At 38.7% G+C, this 17,378-nt stretch overlaps 1 protein-coding gene across 1 annotated transcript in view; it reads right to left on the reverse strand.

Moving 5' to 3' along the window:
* Positions 1-9,057: 9,057 nt before the first annotated feature.
* LOC104541564 (neurobeachin-like protein 1) overlaps positions 9,058-17,378 on the reverse strand; it is a 10,171-nt gene continuing 1,850 nt past the window's right edge. Inside the window, exons 3-8 of the mRNA XM_010185656.1 lie at positions 15,329-15,445; positions 14,617-14,650; positions 14,489-14,535; positions 12,734-12,882; positions 11,909-12,044; positions 9,058-9,307 (exon numbers count right to left, since the gene is read on the reverse strand). Coding sequence (XP_010183958.1) covers positions 9,206-9,307; positions 11,909-12,044; positions 12,734-12,882; positions 14,489-14,535; positions 14,617-14,650; positions 15,329-15,445 — 585 coding nt within the window. The 3' untranslated portion in view covers positions 9,058-9,205. The remainder of the gene's footprint in view (positions 9,308-11,908; positions 12,045-12,733; positions 12,883-14,488; positions 14,536-14,616; positions 14,651-15,328; positions 15,446-17,378) is intronic.

Consider the following 17,378-nt stretch of genomic DNA (forward strand, 5'->3'; position numbering starts at 1 on the left):
TTGACTTCCTACGTGTCGGGATGCTCCGACTAACTTTTCTCCTTGTGACCAAATTTTCTTCATGGTTAGAGAAAGTATTAAGAACTGGGGGACACTGGAAAGATGGAGGATCAGGGCATGCTTCTAGAATTTAAATGAAGTTGTAGGTACTCATTTAATCAGCTTGTCACTAGATAAGCAGGCAGTCTTTTCCCTATAACTAACTTGCTATTTCTCCAAGAGGAAGCTGGAAGCTCTGTGATCTACCAAGTCCCTGCTGTGTTCCTGTGTTTCCCTACCAACAAATCCTTCTGGTTTTATTTCTTTAACTGCTGTTGCTCAGTTCAGCAGCAAACCCTCAGGAAACATGGTAGAGCTGTTTGCAGAAGGAATTTATTCAGTGTAATACCCATTTGAGGACAAACAAGCAGATATTTAATCAGTGGAAATCCCTGGTTCACTTCCCTCTGTCATGAAAGTGGCATCTCAGGCATTTGCTTCCAACACCTTCCTCAGTGTTCTTGTTCTGAGGGTGAGCACATAGAAATAGCATTAAAAGAGAGCTAGATTAATTTAGTGGGAGTAAGTTTTAAGGCTTTTCAGAGTTGGGATTGTGTGCGTTTTGTTCAATCAACCTACAATTGCTACTAGTGATGAGGGGTAAAATACAGATCAATCAAAATTAAAGTCAATCCTGCCACTTCCATCAATACATTAGTCTAATGAAAGCATTCTGCTTGAGAAGTGGCTGCTTTGTTTTATGTTTTGAAATTGCTTGGTGTCATGCTGCTTGGATAGATCTAAGTCCTACCTTACTGCATGGGCTGCTAAATCTACACTCATTATTGCAGGAGACAAGAGAGGAAAGAATTCACCAGTATCACAAAGAACCAAACACCCCTCCAGTTCTGGCGAGTAGTTGTTCTCAGTCAGGAAGCTCACAGCTGTAGCATGGTAAACATTTTAAACGCATCCTTGCTAAGTTCCAGTGTGAGTTCCCCTGCCTTACAAGCCTTACAGATCTGTAGTATGGAAGGCTTGTTATATTTCTGCAAAGAGCTTCAACCTTAGATTTTGCTCACATGCAAATGAAATGCATCCTGCCTATTAGATGCTTGGAGTCCTATTGCCAAACACTACCTTTCAGGCAGCTCCAATCTTTCCAGTCACTTGCCACCAGTCATAAGTTGTGTGTTGGGGGTGGTGTGCATACAGATAGTAAGATACCTCCCCTTAATCTTTTTGCAGATATTCTTAGCTTTACATTTTGTTTTAATCTCTTCAGGTTTCTGAATTTGCTCATTGAGTAGTGTGTTCAGTATGTCTATCTGGGGAAATGGGACCTCTGAGTTTTTTTGTCCCTGTACTTAAGCTTAAGAGTATAAAGTCTGTGCTTTAACAAACCCAGCTGGTTGTTGACTGGCCCAGACTGGATCCAAGAACAGTGGTAGTAGAAGTAATTGTGGAAAAAAAAATTCCTTTTTTCCTTACTGGTTTCTCCTTTAAAAGGGAAAAAGAAAATAAACAAGAAAACCAGCTTCTAAAACAAGATCTTTCAACTAATTTTGTCTTAGCATCTTTGTTAGAAATACATGAGCAAGAAAGTCTTGTTCATAGTCATGGTGAGCTGCACCAAAACTGGCCTGCTTGTGACAAGCATTCTACCCTATAGGCTATTCTAGCCTATATTCAAATAGCTTGAAAATAATGTTAAGTGTTTCCACTGACATTAGGGCGTGCGGGAAGGTGCAATGCTGCTAGTGGAAGGAGACAAAGCCACCTTGCAAGAAGTGACAGGAGCATGGCTGTTTTTGAGGTAAATGCTTCATCTGAATTTGAATGGATATCCTCCTTCAAATTAGAAAGGAGGGGAGACTTCTATTAGACTCCTGGCACAGGCTGCCTGTCCCCTAACATCCAAAGCTACTTAATCACTTGCTTCCATTTCTCTTTGGGGAAAACATGAGTATTGCTTTATGTGCCAGAGAAGCTCTAATTCACTGGGTAAGTGCTATGGCACTGCATCCATTCATGCTTGTTTCCAAACAATAGCTATTGTTCACAGAAAGAAGCCCAGTAGTCAGCTGTTATTGAAGGCCAGGGGAATGCCAGTTTGGCCCTAACACATTGAACTCCAGAAAAAAAGAACTCATGTCTTTAGTCATATCAACATTACTAAGAAATTCACTATTTATGTCCTGTGATGCAGGCAAGGGAGTTAAAACTCTGCTTGTTATGAATAAGGATGCCTCATTCTATATCTACTTAACAGATAGAAGCACTGTAGTCCTAGCTCCTGTTAAAGCTCACAGCATGGTTTGTCTTGTTTACAGGGGTAAGAAACCAACTGACCACGAGCCTGGAACAGATTTCAGTTTCCTCTTGATTGACAGTAATCTCTAGAACCTGTAGCCTTACATATTCTGCAGCAAAAGTCACTATATGGGAAGACAATGAGGAAAGAAAGAGATGCTTCTAGTCCCAGGGTGGGTGGAAAACCTTAGCTTTATAAATAAATATAAATATGCATTAGTGGGTTCTTTTCCCAACCCTAACTCATGTCTCAGATGTCTTTTTGCTGGGAAAGAGACAATTTTTATTGCAATACTTGAGTAATCATAACTATTCTTAGTCTGAAAGGGTCTGTACATTCATGTATCCACTTTGATTCCTTCTGCACCAAAAAAAAGTTACTTTAACACAATTAAGATAGGACACAAGCCAGCTGTTCCTGCTGCCTAGCTTTACCTGCTAAATGAAAGAACTGTTTGTTTAGTGTACTCCAACAGTATTAGTTCCATTTTTGCACTAGTAATAAAGGGAGAAGTTATGCATTCAGTTGTTTTTATTTGCTTCAGACTCATGTTAAATATATACAACGCTAATTATGTACAAAAGTGTGCATGTTAAAAATTGTCAGGTTACAAACTCGCAAATCTTAGAAAAGTGCAAAAATTTAAAACAGTTTCCACCATGCTGTACAGAAAAAAAGTCCATCATTAGCCGATATACACACTCTTAAAACATACTGATCAAAACAAAATAAGACATACAGTATATTCTTAAAGCACCCAGAAGGGAAAAAAGATATTGCACGGAAGACTGACAGCAAGTTCATTACAGTGCCTGAAGGCTCATTTTTGAAAGCAAATCTTTCCAACACTTCTCAGACCTAACATTTAACTCTCAAAAAAGACATTTTTTTTTGGCATTTAAAAATCCATTTGTAATCACATAATTGCACAATCTGTAAGAATTATCAGAAGATATGGTTAACTGTTGTGGTAAGGCCTTTTTTTCTACTTCCTCATTAGCTGTAGTAAAAATTCATCAAGCAAACTGAGTAGCATCACAGCTTCCATCAAAACACTGACCAAAGAGAGGTAAGTCTTACAAGCAGCAGCATTTCTCTAATCTTATATTAAGTTATTCCTGCATAGTGAAGGGTTGAATCAGAACATGTATTGCAAGTTTTCCTTGAATTTCCTCCCCCCTCCCCATGGCTTTATTTAAACAACAGCTCACAGCTACATATGACTAAAGCAGGACTGTCAGGTGCAAGACTAAGTTTATCTTAAAAAGTAATTTCAAGGCAAAAAATATGGTTCCCTCAAGAGGAAAATACGGACTAGACAGGAAGCTAAATAAACAAGTCACCTCTAAGTTCAGTTTGATCTATGATATATATGGCTGGATGTTTTATATTTTGATCTCAAAATACCTTAGCAGCTTTAAACTGTAATCTATACTGACAATCATGCTTCCAGGACAGAAGACATGTTATGAAACTGTGTCTGTGCCGAGTATAACCACAGACCGAAGCTCTGGAAACACTTGCCAAATTTCCAAGTCCAGTAGACAAAAACAAAACACACAACTGGAGGAACTCTCCTGAAGAAAAGAAGTGAAACCCCTATTTTATCTAGGCCATTTGGGTAAACAGTAACTAAAAGAAAGACACATCAGTTTTCTTCTACAGATGCACATCAAAAAGGTGAATTAAAACTGTACAAGGGGTACCTTTGATTAAACACTACCAGCAGTTCCTCACCTATGGGGTGTTCAAGACTGTCAGATGAATAGCACTTGACTCAAACTGTGTATAGCATGCTATGCTGCCACTCAGAGGCATTTCTGCATTCAGGCATCTGATGAATGTGATAGTGAAGAAGGGGTCTTACCAATTTTCTTCTTTTAACTGCAGTAGCTTTTCAGGAAACTCTTGCTTCCTTTGAAATTACACACTGATAAGGGTAATTTGACTCCTTTGGATGGAAGGAAAGACATCTTCCAAACCCTTCACTTCAGTCTAACATTGGTACACAATGCACACGTGTGTATGACTCCAAAAACTATTACTCTTCCCAAAACAAAACTACTAACAAGTGTCATGTTTACAGCTGAGACTGACATAGCTTTTAAACCAAAAAGCATGAAATGCCCATTCTAGAGAACGCTGAACCACATGCTTGAATGTCCACCCAATTAAATATAACCCTATACAGTGCTTTCATCTAACAGTTTTTATTATATCAGGCCTTAGATTCACATTAGGATATGCATTTATGTCTGCTTTCTTTCCCCTTTTAATTTTCCTTTAAAGAGAAAAACAATATTCACAGCAGCTAGCCTCAGCATCTAACCTAGCCAGCAAGGTGCATTTAACAGTGGAAGAGAGGAGTGCCTCTAGGTGACAACACAGAGCAAGTGTCTATACAGACTCTCAGTATAGGAGCAGATGGAGGCTGACACTTCCTTTACTCCACTCCCTAGCTCTAAAGCTCCCTAACATACCATAATCCGTATATAAATACACATTTTCATCTAAATACACATACACAGTAAAAGCTTTGTGAAGCATTTGGTTGCTCTATGTATATTTTCTAATGATTTTGTTAATGGAGATTGGGAAAGACTTGTAGAGGAAATGGGGAAGCAGGAGACATGGTCTATGGAAGTGAGGTATACAGCTCCCATTGACTAAGGCAAGAGTTGAAAGACCTACCTAATTATTGTGCATTACAAAAAAATAAATTTATCATTCCTGCAGGACTACCTTAAAGCAGGCTGATGTAGGACTGTTACCAGTCCCACAGAAAATTTTTACAGTGCACAAACTTAGTTCTTTGCACTTCATTTAAATACAACTTTAAAGAGGATCCTTGTAAAGCAGTCAATTTACTAGACTATTTAAAACCTATAAAGACTTTGATAGACCTGTTTTGTGATAGTATTCATGATCTATGGTATAGCGGGGCAAAACAGCTTGTTTATATGAATGCTGCAGATTAGCAAAATAATTGTGACACGTGTGTGTGTGTGAGACTGTCATTTTTTGTTTTGGTTTGTTTTTTTTCTTTTTAAAATCAAACAGGCTTCCTAAAACCTGATTTCCACAATATGTATTAGCCACCAGGAGAAGTGCAATTACTTTAAGACTGGGATTATTATTTTTATGCTGGTGTTGGCAAGGTAAACAGAAGACAGAAGATGTGGCTTCCAGATAACCTATGAGTATTAGATAAGTATACTGATAAAGAATAATTTGCATAAGTCAGATGCTAACTTGAAGGGCAAACATTCCACTTTCTGAATGCTCATACATAACAAAAACCACACAGACTAGATGATGTTCTTCATTATAGATAAAAAGACAGCTAAAAATATTATCAAGAAACATAAGTGAATTGATAAAGAGAAATTTAACAAAACATTTTATTTGAAATAAAGGAGAGATGTCTTCTGGATATCATCCTTTGGTATGCAAGTTCAAAACTGTGCTAGGGAGAAGTACTCAGTACTGCTAACTACTTGATCTCATTTGTATACAGGTATGAAAAGCGAGTCAGTTTTCAGTTTCTTTAGATAAATATATTTACTCTCCTACTTACTTACTCAGCTTCAAAGTTAAGCATATATTAAACTTTGATAAGTATCATTAGAGTTGTTCCAAAAATTAAATGTAAGAAGATGCCACCAAGAAGATATTGACCAATGTAGTGTTATGAAACAACTGTCACTTAAGACTTGTTTATTCTGAATTCCTAATCAGAATTCTCTCATTTCACAGTTTATCTTATTTCACCAGTACTACATGAAAAAACAAAATGTGACCCTAAGCTTCATTGACTTGAGGAAATCAAAGAATTATGAAAGTCAGTTCAGTAATTCACAGTGCACTGCATAACAGACTGCAATCCAATCAACCTAAACAGCTGATCAGAAACATTCTTTTCTACTTTTAAAAAGACTTACACTAATAAATTAAAGCAAAAATAAACAACATACCAGTTAATGCTCACACTTACCACCTCTATCTTTTATTTCAAGCTAGTTTTAGACAAAGGCAAATTGCAGACCTTCAAACCTATAGGGGTTCTGGCAAGAATGCAAAGTGTGTGATGACATATACCACCCATCCTCAAGGACCAGATAAAAGATCAAAAGGGCTGTGTAGAGCATGGAGCAGCTCAGAGCTCACTGTCCCTCTCCTCATTCTGCTACTGCTACTGCTTTGTGGAAAACACAAACTAGCCTTAAGTTTGAGGGGCCAAGAACTGTCCACGTTTAAACCTGCCTAGGTATTTGTGAAGATCACCTAATGTTTGTGATGCACTGAAATGATGGTACTCAAATGTCAAAGCTCTTCATCATAAACTCGTCCCCAATTATTGCAACTACATTATATTTTACTTAAACTGACACAGTCTATCCAGTATTAATAGTAAACTACTAAAAACAATGATTCAACTGTTGTATAAACATACCCAACCACAGTAGAACGCTTTCAAACCTTTATGCGTCTGCAAGTGACAAAAACTATGCTCTTGCCAAATACTACAAAAGACCTATATCCTCAATTTTTCTACTTCATTCTGCTAACCTGAAACATCATCCTTTCCTGCCTCCTTCCCCTGCAAGTAAACACTTAACCTCATACATGCATTTAAACCGAACATAGATGCATACTTATAAAAATCATCAGCTCAATGCCCCAAATGAGTTCTTTTTCCAACTTCCCATAACATGGAGAAGTCTCACATTCTGAGCTGAAATTCTTCTAAACTACTCTCAGAAGAGCTCCCCTGAAATCCTTCCTTCATGAAATCATAACGGACAAACATACTTCACATTCACATATACACACTTAATACTTCCAGAGTACCCTTAGTATTCTTACTAGACAGGTAAATGATTAAAAATAGTATTTTTCACTTCTCTATAGCTTATTTGAAAATATGAAATGTGGATTTTTTACATACATCGAGTCTGAAAAAACTCACACTGCTCTACTTTTGGAAATGTTATGCTCTCTTGGCAAGTGACTCAGGGAAATAATTCTTATTTTCTCTTAACTTTCCAGATGATCCAGTCTGTCACAGTGATTATTTAGAATATTGCAACTGTGCATAGACCCACTTGTTCACTGGTCTGATTTATTACTTCATTTACAAATGTTAAGAAAAAGCAAAGCAACCTTATTTACACAGAACACTAAACAGTTACTAAGAGGGATTTTTTTTTTTCCAGTAAAGAAATTGAGGAGGAGAAAACAGTTTTAATGAGACTAACAGAACTTGTAAAGATTATCGTTTTGCAGGGTAAGGAGGTATTACTATTTCTACAAAGTTAAAAAATACTGTGCTAAAAGTGAATGAGATTATACATTATGGAGTTCCTCAGGTAGTTCAACAGCTCCCCAGCCACAGGGAATATCTTACAGGACATAAAACACACATTCATTTCCATAAATAAATAAAAACAACAAGACAAGTGATGGTAGAGGGAAGAAAGGGGTAGTCAAAAGGGAACACACTACCTAACAATCACTTACAGTTCTGCCTTATATCTATACTCCCCTTACCCCATGGTATTTTCTCCTTTTCATAGACATACATACATGTGTATACATATATACATACACAAACATACACACACATATACACATGCACACATACTTTCACATGCAATCCAACAATTCTTGTACTTCCCTTGACACCATGCTTTTCCAACTGAACGGGTTTTATCACTTATATCATTAACATTATGAAAATGTCAGAATGATAAGAAAATACACAACCTCATATCATCATCACATTATCACTAAATCTAAAAAAACCTCAGTAATGGCTTCTCCAAAATATAGCATACAATCCATAACTATTTTGTTGGATATAGCACATGTAAGGATCTGATATTTTCTTTTCCCAAGTCTTAAACACATCTTGAAAACTGATACATTACTGTTTTCCTGCTTGTTTTTACAGGGAAAAAATATGGCTAACAACTGGGTTGGTGAACACCACGCTAAGAAAGAAACAGGTGCTATTTAATCAAGTTGTGCTGCAATGTTGTTTACATGACTCTGCAGTGGAAATTTATCTTTCATTTGTAGGAGATGGCTCACTAATAAAGCAGGTTGATCTGTGACCAATATAGATACTGATTCTTCCTCTGTATTTCTTCAAGATATTACATATATTATGGGATTTCTTGGTATGTGTCTTAGTCTATTTAACAATATAAATAATTTTCAGCAGCAAGTATTTCCTACCTCCTTCAGATCCTTCACCACCTTCAACTCCTTCAGGGTTATTCATGTCTGCGCTTTAAACATTTTCTGATAATCAAGTAGTGCAACACAGGTGTTCCTTGCAGAACAGCCTAAAACTGGAACTATACAAAAGAAGATAGCAATAGCCATTTACAGGAACAAACTGCAATAAATCGTTCATTGGGCTAAGAAACATATTGAAAAGGTAACTGTCAGCTATCCCAATTTTGAATCCAACCACTGCGACTGCCAGTATTTTAATTTACTGCTGGTGAGTAACAGTACTGTAAAAGCAGAGCCAAATATCTTCTTTGTGATCAGGAGAATCTGGCCCTATTCAGCTTTAAATCAAATGCTACTTATCTTAAATTCAATTAGCAAGCTGGGATTTGGAGGTTTGGGGGTTTTTGGGATAATCTTTTCTTTTTTTCTGAAACACACTTTTAGCAGCTATTTAAAGAGAGATTCTGCTGTGACCACATCAACACAGCTAAGGAAAAATACGCAAGCAAGTTAACTTGCATGAGTACATATGCTTATTACTATACCTCTACCACAGGTTCATCTTCAACAGACTTAAGAATCAAGTCCCTGAAAGTTGAGACATACATTTAAAATGACCCAAAGATTAAACATGTTTCTGGAATCCTTGAGAGAAGGTAGAAGCAGCAATCACTTGGAATCTTGAGTGTTATATTCAGTTTCTCCTGATGAAATCTGGTTGAGCCGTTTGCTTGATCCCCACAGCTTTCGGGAAAGCTGACCTGAGCGCATCTGTTTAAAAGTAATTCAGAGAAACAAAAGGAGGGGGAAGGGATAAGGTGGATAAATTAAAAAATAATTCAGACACTGATTCTGATGAAATGCAGACACTACAACGTACTGCATAAACAAAATCACACTAACAAAAATTATCTGAAAACAAACCAAAGGTTACACTTAGGGATGATTCTTGGGACTGACAAAAAACAACAGACAAAACACTAATCCCAGTCTTCTCTGATTTTGAACAGTTAAGGGGATATTGCCAAGTAAAGCATATTTAATACTTAATCTACTTCAAAGGTCTTAGAAACATTGTTTAGATTGCTATTTTAATAGGAAGGGAAAAAAAAAGAAGGTGAATGTCAAGCAAAAATGAACCAGTTTAGAAGAAAGGACATTTTATTTCAGAGATTTCAAACCGAAATTGCTAGAAGTGAAAAGGAAAAGATAACCAAAATGTAGGGTAGTGATGGCAGAATGAAGGAAAGACAGAGAGAGAGAGGTTATCTCCTGATGTTGAATTTATACAGTCTTCCAAAGATCCTGGGTAAAGTGGTTAGAGTAAAATTTAAACCAGAAATCATTCATACTGAGTACTGCATAAGTAAAGACAGATAATAAGCAACCAGAGGCCATATTAAATCCAGCATCTGGTAGGTCTGCAATTTGACAACAATTTGTAAGAACCTGTTTTAATTTATTCCACAAGTACAAGGTTTGTGATTGGCCAGCAGTGATCACCCTAGCAGCTGATTAGGTTATGAAGTCCCTTGCCATTTAATAAACTTGATACATGCCTTAACAGCACAAGTTTCAGAACAGTTCCCAGCAGTTCATAGTACAAATTAAGCATTTTTAAGCACAGCAGCAGTGTTACAGAAAAGGCACAGAGTTGACAGGGATTAACACTAACAGGTGATAATCCCCAACTTCTGCAACATCCCAAACTGGTAAGTAATTGTTAAAAAGTACAGAAACATTTATTTTACTTCACTTCATACTGAATACTGCCAATGCAGAAACACTAAAGGCCAATCTTAATACCAAGCAGCATTTCACTTTATGCACAATAAAGAAGGTCAGTCTCTCCCCTTATCTTAAGGATCAGTATCACCACCGAAAGCTAGAACTACACCACCATCTTCTGTATAAGGATAAAATTCCAGTAATTAATATATTCCTTCCAAACTAAAAATAAATCAAGCAATAAATAAATATCCCACATACACACGCTTTTCAAATATATTGACTGATGCCATTATAGAAAACTAGAAAATTTGGGGCGTAATGTTATTACTTATGTGTGTGTTTAAAACAATCTATTTACATGGATATTAAGCTTGCAGATCATCTGAATTATAAACAGAAAATCTCAGGAGAAAAATAATCATTGGAAAGTCTCTATATTCATTTGACGAATCCAGTCTTTGAAACACCACTTTCTCCATACTTAGAAAAATAGATGTGATTAAGAACTGAAAACAACAACCTAACCCAACAAAACCAATAAGCCTTCAGTCTAACGAGATACATACATTTCAGCCTACAAAAGATTTTTTCTATGGAATAGGAAGCTTAGAAATGACAGTGACTTTAAAAGTGCTGTTACAAACATATGTTTAACTACATCATAAACAGCTCTTTGTCAATTCTACAGTAGGAAAAAGATGTCCAACTGGAAGTCAGTGGAAACCTCCCTTCCCCACCCACTGCAAGCAAAATCAGACTACCATTGTGTGAAGCCTGTTTCAACTATTAAACTATATCTCCTAGCTAAAACATTTTAAAATACTGGCAAATAAAGTCACTCTGTTTTCACAGTCCAAATATAAAATTAAATTAAAACACACTTTTCTGGCACATATTAAAGGTCATGCAAAAGTGATAGTCACATTTCCAGATAAATTAATTCATTGTAGCACAACAGAGATTGACCTCTAAAAAGAAGTGGGTTAAAGCTAACTCAAGTACTTGAAAAGTCATGACAAGAAGTACTTGAAGTAAAACCTATGTTTTGCACAAGAAAAATTGGGCACAGCTATTTGACAGATAGATGCTCTGTATTTGATATTGCATATGCAGTACTAACAAGTTTATATTCTCCATATGGAGCACAGAGCATATTGGGAACCTACACAAGTGATTCTTTGTGCATTGCAATTAAAGACTCTTAACAGAAAGAGGTAATATTTTTTCCCCAGTGTCAGTCAATGCATATTAAAAGATATCTGACAGAAAACATAAGAAAGAAGGTAGCTTGCTCTCTTTTATTTCCAATTTTCTTCTGGAAAACTACTTCATCGAGAAGTGGCTGACAACACTATCACGTTCAGAAAAGGTTAGCTACTATGACTTTGCTTATTCAGATCGAATGATATAGTCTGGAAGTTAGTCCAGCTGAGCTTCCCATCTGCGATCCCCATACACCTTTGATTCTTACAATGGGAAATTTCAGTAGAGTAGTCTCAAAAGTTATTTCTTTCCCACTGAAAACTGAAACTTGCTCTTAAATTTACCCTGCCATAGAGGCGACCTCTTGCTCAACTGGAAAGCAGAAATAAGTGAACTTCCCACTGTTCGGTAGAAAAAGTTCTTGATGGCAGGTTTTACCTCTGCTGGCTTGCCAACACCAACGATAATCAACTTGCCGTCCTCCAAGCCAACTAGGATGTGGCTATACTCTTTGGTGACAGAAATGCAATGGATTGGCAGTCGCATGGCTAAGGGAGAGATGCTCAGACTGAGGCTGAAATGAACAAAAACCACAGAGAGAAAGCATATTATGTATTCGTTTGTACATACTGCAAAGAATCACACCACAGTCAAAATTGCTGTTCACAGGATGCACTTCAAAACAGTTTCTCATGGATTCAGTCTGCAATATCAATTATTATAAACTTCTAGGAAAATCTAGTCATACCCCAGAATAGAGCTCCAATAACAAGGAAAGGGCATGGATAGGTAAGTCAGTAAATTCAGACATTTTCACTGAGGAACAGTAACATTTGTCCCATAGCTGCTTAAGTGACAAAGATCACTCCCATTCTGAGAAGCAATGGAAATCTAGAGCATAGCAGTAACTGGAGTTTGAAATCAATGCAGAACTACACAAGGCTTGATCCTGCAGTTGCTGAGCTCTCAGTGACTAAATAGACATGGGGACAATCACAGCTTGCAGAAATCAGACTCTTCCTAAATTCTGCCAATTCTAGATGTATAACTGGGAAAAATGCCTGTGAAGAAAGGGGTCTGTTGCAGCATTTCATTTTTCTTTTCTCCTTATCTTAGTTCCCCCCATAAGAGTTCTTTCAGGAACACAGAGGAAAGCAATGGCTACCACCTACAGCACCATGCAAAGTCCACTGTACACAGCCATTTCTCAGTAAGCCTTTATATTTGCTTCTCAGTAATAAACTACTGATAGCGATACATTACCTGTAGAGATCCCGTATGGAAAGAAATCCCTGTAAGCTGCCCATCACGATATACTCGCCAGTCACACACATATCTGACACTTCCTCCTTCAGTGTCTCAGAACCCAGATATTTTCCATTGACAGAATAGAGATGTAATGCATTCTTATCCTGCATAGATCAAAAATAAATCTGTCACAGAGGACTCACTGCATTAAGGATGTATTATTTGTATCTTTAGTTTACTAACAGGAGCTAACTTGGACAATAACCCACAGCTAATATCATTGACAAGCTTCCTTGTTGAATGATAGATACAAGAGCACCAAGCCTATATGCAAAGCGTATGTAATACCAGGTCCCGTATGGAAATTTTTGAAGTTATTCCTTGTTACCTCTTGACATAACATGGTAATGTCTAACCTATCCAACTAATCAATTTTCTGGAAACATCTAAGGATTTAATGGACAGTTTCCTATTTTATAAGGTGGTTTTGTTTTTTTTTAAGAAAGAAGAAAGGAAGAGAGCACTCTTATCTTCAGCCCTGCTGCCTAACCTCCCTCCCCCACCACTCCAAATTGAAAAGCAGAAGGAAATAGGTGTATCTCCACAGAGCTAAATCTAGAAGCATTTTCGGGACATGGCAATGAATTCCTGACAGACTGAAAGATGCACTTAACATGACCATTTTAAGTTCTTCCAGCCTGACAATACCTTGACATCTTGTCTCCTCATTTTCTCAATGCAGGTAGCACACCTACATCCAATAAATTTGTCTTCCAAGATATTTCCCATGCTCATAGAAATCATAACAGCTATACCCTCATTAAAGCAACTACACCGCTACCAAATAGACAGAATAAGATACACCGTGAACCTTATAGCTATCTCTTAAGAAATATCAGTGTAGTCACTGGGCATCTTGCACCCAGAACTCACTGCTCCCCTTATAAGCCTCTGTTTCTGTGCACAGAGGAATCTGTATCCCCTAGTTTTGCGTTTCACAGAATCACAGAATATTAGGAGTTGGAAGGGACCTCGAAAGATCACCCAGTCCAACTCCCCTGCCAGAGCAGGATCACCTAGACCAGGTCACACAGAAACGCGTCCAGGCGGGTTTTGAATGTCTCCAGAGAAGGAGACTCCACAACCTCTCTGGGCAGCCTGTTCCAGTGCTCTGGCACCCTCACAGTGAAGAAGTTTTTCCTCATGTTCAGATTGAACCTCCTATGCTCCAGCTTGCACCCATTTCCCCTTGTCCTGTTATTGGACATCAGAGAGAAGAGCCTGGCTCCTTCCTCCTGACACTTGTCCTTTACAAATTGATAAACATGAATGGAGGTCACCCCTCAGTCTCCTCCAAGCTAAAGAGACTCAGCTCCCTCAGCTGCTCCTCATAAGGGAGATGCTCCACTCCCTCAATCATCTTTGTGGCTCTGCACTGGACTCTTTCAAGCAATTCCCTGTCCTTCTTGAACTGAGGGGCCCAGAACTGAACACAAAAGCAACCCTCCCAGGCAGGTTCATTAGCACATGCTTGGGCATCTTCCTTGCAGGTGTTTGGGGATTTTCATGAAACTTACAGGAGCGCAGTATGCCTGTGATTTATCTTTTAATCAAATTTCACTCAAATTGGCTAGCAAAATAAAAAAATAAGGAAAGAGACACAGCATGCTCAAAAAGCCTCATTACTTTAGGAAATAAGGATAAAGTTAGTTACATTTATGATTAAAGTCTTCAGTAAAAGAAACAGAGGTATTCCATGAACGTAAGTACCTTAAGAGTAGTCTTTCCTTCTATGCTGGTGTGGACAACTATATGGCCTTCCCAGGACACAGCTAGATTGGGAACAGTCAGCAGGAGAGAACTCTCACAAGGTGGTCGCAAAGTCCTCACATACTGACCTTTCCGAATAGTGCGGACAATAATGGTCCCATCCTGTAGCAACCAAATTTAGGGAGTTGTTACTCAGCAGGTATGTTACCGCAACACATAGAAAGAGTATTTAAATACAGAGGGAATATTTTCAAATCACTTAAATCCTTAACTGGAGATCAAGACTCTTGAGCATTAGGAACACTGCACAAAGAAGCCTTTGCCTCAAGGCCATGTACTGTAGACATATGAAAAAACAAATGCAAACTGGGCAAGAGGGGAAGGACAGGCAGCAAATTAGCCATTTCATCATAGGTCATATTTATGAGTAGGTATTATGTGTAGTACAGAGTCAGAGTTCAGCAGTCTGCCAGTATAGTACAGTAATGCAGAGCATAAGTAAGCTGCACAAAACCTTAAAGGTTAAGGAAGCAGGGAAGAAACTGTCACAGAATTGTTTCAATGAGAAACTAAGATCTCCAAATATATCCACACACATTAAAGCTCATCTGTGCAGAATAACACAGTATGGTAGCTGAGGCCTATACTGTGCAAACCAGCTTGAGACAGTCTGATTTATGCAAGCAGCAAGGGAGATGGCATGTATCTTATTGACGTGCAAAGCTAAAGACAAAAAAATTGTGAAATAGTCATTTCTGTATTATTCTTAGTCAACTTCAAACATACTCTGTGGCTTGAGTAGAGAAGAGGCAAAGAAAGGTAAAGTACAAGGATACGTACCCTGGATCCTGACACTGCCATATCCAGTTCAGTGCTGATGCCAACACTTGAAACTTCATCAGTATGCCCATAAAGGATCTGTAATGGCTTAGGTGCCAGGCCTACAGGCACTCCTCCCTGAGAGTAACAAAAAGTGCAATGACACATTCTCTTGCAGCTGAAGGACAAACAAAAAATAAGTTTCTGGTATCTTCAGTATCAGCTGTGTAAAATCTATATTTGACATAGGCCAAAACCAGAGGCGTAACTCACCCATTCCAATTTCAATTTATTGCCTTTTATGTCAGCCACCCTATTTACTGAAATCATAAGAATGCATGAACATGCAGTTACTATGTGGATGTGAAAGACAGAGTTACTTAGCTGACTTGTTTCTATTGCTTCACATGTCCAGGTGTTCAAGGACTACAGTGAGCAGTGTTAACAGGAGTTTTCACCCACTCATTTATCCACTTTTTCTTCACCTGTGCATCTGGGCTTCTTCGCTTCTGACAATTTAGCCTGGAATTAAGCACTATCTTCACAGACAAGCTTAAAGAAGCTGAAAGCTATTTTGTTTAAAATTACAGCAACTCTGTTCCGCCCTAAATCTGGCCAGGGCTGTCAAAGGCAACAAGAAAATCTTCTATAGGTATGCCAGTGATAAAAGGAAGATTAGGGAAAATGCAGGCCCTCTCTGGAAAGAAACAGGGAACCTGGTTATCCAGGATATAGAGAAGGCTTAGGTATTCAATGACATTTTTACCCGAGTCTTCACGGGCAGGTGTTCAAGCCACACCACACAAGCTGCAGAAGGCAAAGGTAGGGACTGGGAGAATGAAGAACTGCCCACTACAGAGGAAGGTTGAGTTTGAGACCACCTAAGGACCCTGATGGTGCACAAGTCCATGGGACCTAATGAGATGAATCCACAGGTCCCAAGGGAAGTGGCGGTTGAAGCTGCTAAGCCTCTATCCATCATGTTTGAGAAGTTGTGGTAGTCTGGTGCAGTTCCCATTTACTGGAAAGGGGAAACATAACCCCCCATTTTTAAAAAGGAAAAAAAGGAATACCTGGGGAACTGCCAGTCAGTTTCACCTCTGTGCCCAGCAAGATTATGGAGCAGATCCTCCTGGAAACTATGCTAAGGCACATGGGAAATAAGGAGGTGATTTGTGACAGCCAACATGGCACATGGATCAGGGCAATCTCAAGCACAAACACAGGTTGGGTGGAGAACAGATTTAAAGCAGCCCTGAGGAGAAGGACTTGGGGCTGCTGGTTGATGAGAAGCTTAACATGACCCAGCAATGTACACTTGCAGCCCAGAGAGCCAACTGTATCCTGGGTTGCATCTAAAGAAGCATGGCCAGCAGGTCGAGGGAGGCGATTCTGCTCCTCTACTCTGTTCTGGCAAGACCTCACTTGGAGTGCTGTGTCCAGCTTTGGAGCCCTCAACACAAGGAGGACATGAAACTATCGGAGTGGGTCCAGAGGAGGGCCACAAAAATGATCTGAGGGCTGAAGCACCTCTCCTATGAAAACACGCTGAGAGAGTTGGGGGGTTCAGCCTGGAGAAGAGAAGGCTCCAGGGAGACCTTACAGCAGCCTTCCAGCACCTGAAGGAAGCTTACAAGAAAGCCGGAGAGGGACTGTTTGCAAGCATGTGTAACAATAGGATGAGGGGGGAAATGGTCATAAACCAGAGCAGGGTAGATTTAGATTAGACATTAGGAAGAAATTCTTTACTGTGAGGGTAGTGAAACACTGGAACAGGTTGCCCAGTGAGGTGGTGGAGGCCTCATCCCTGGAGACATTAAAGGTCAGGCTTGATGGGGCTCAGAGCAACCTGATCTAGTTAAAGATGTCCCTGCTCTCCACAGGGAATTGGACTAGATGACCTCTAAAGGTTCACTCTGTAATTCCATGATCATCCTCAGACCAGTTCTAAGGCAAGACCTGTGCTTAAGAGAGAAGGAACTGTAAATAGTTCTGCAAAGGACTCTTTATTCTAATTTCTGTGTCACAAATTTGACCGCCATTCAAGTCCTGAAAGCCTGAAGCATGCAGG

The sequence above is a fragment of the Mesitornis unicolor genome, unplaced genomic scaffold (assembly GCF_000695765.1).
Source record: "Mesitornis unicolor isolate BGI_N332 unplaced genomic scaffold, ASM69576v1 scaffold33235, whole genome shotgun sequence".
Lineage (NCBI taxonomy): Eukaryota > Metazoa > Chordata > Aves > Mesitornithiformes > Mesitornithidae > Mesitornis > Mesitornis unicolor.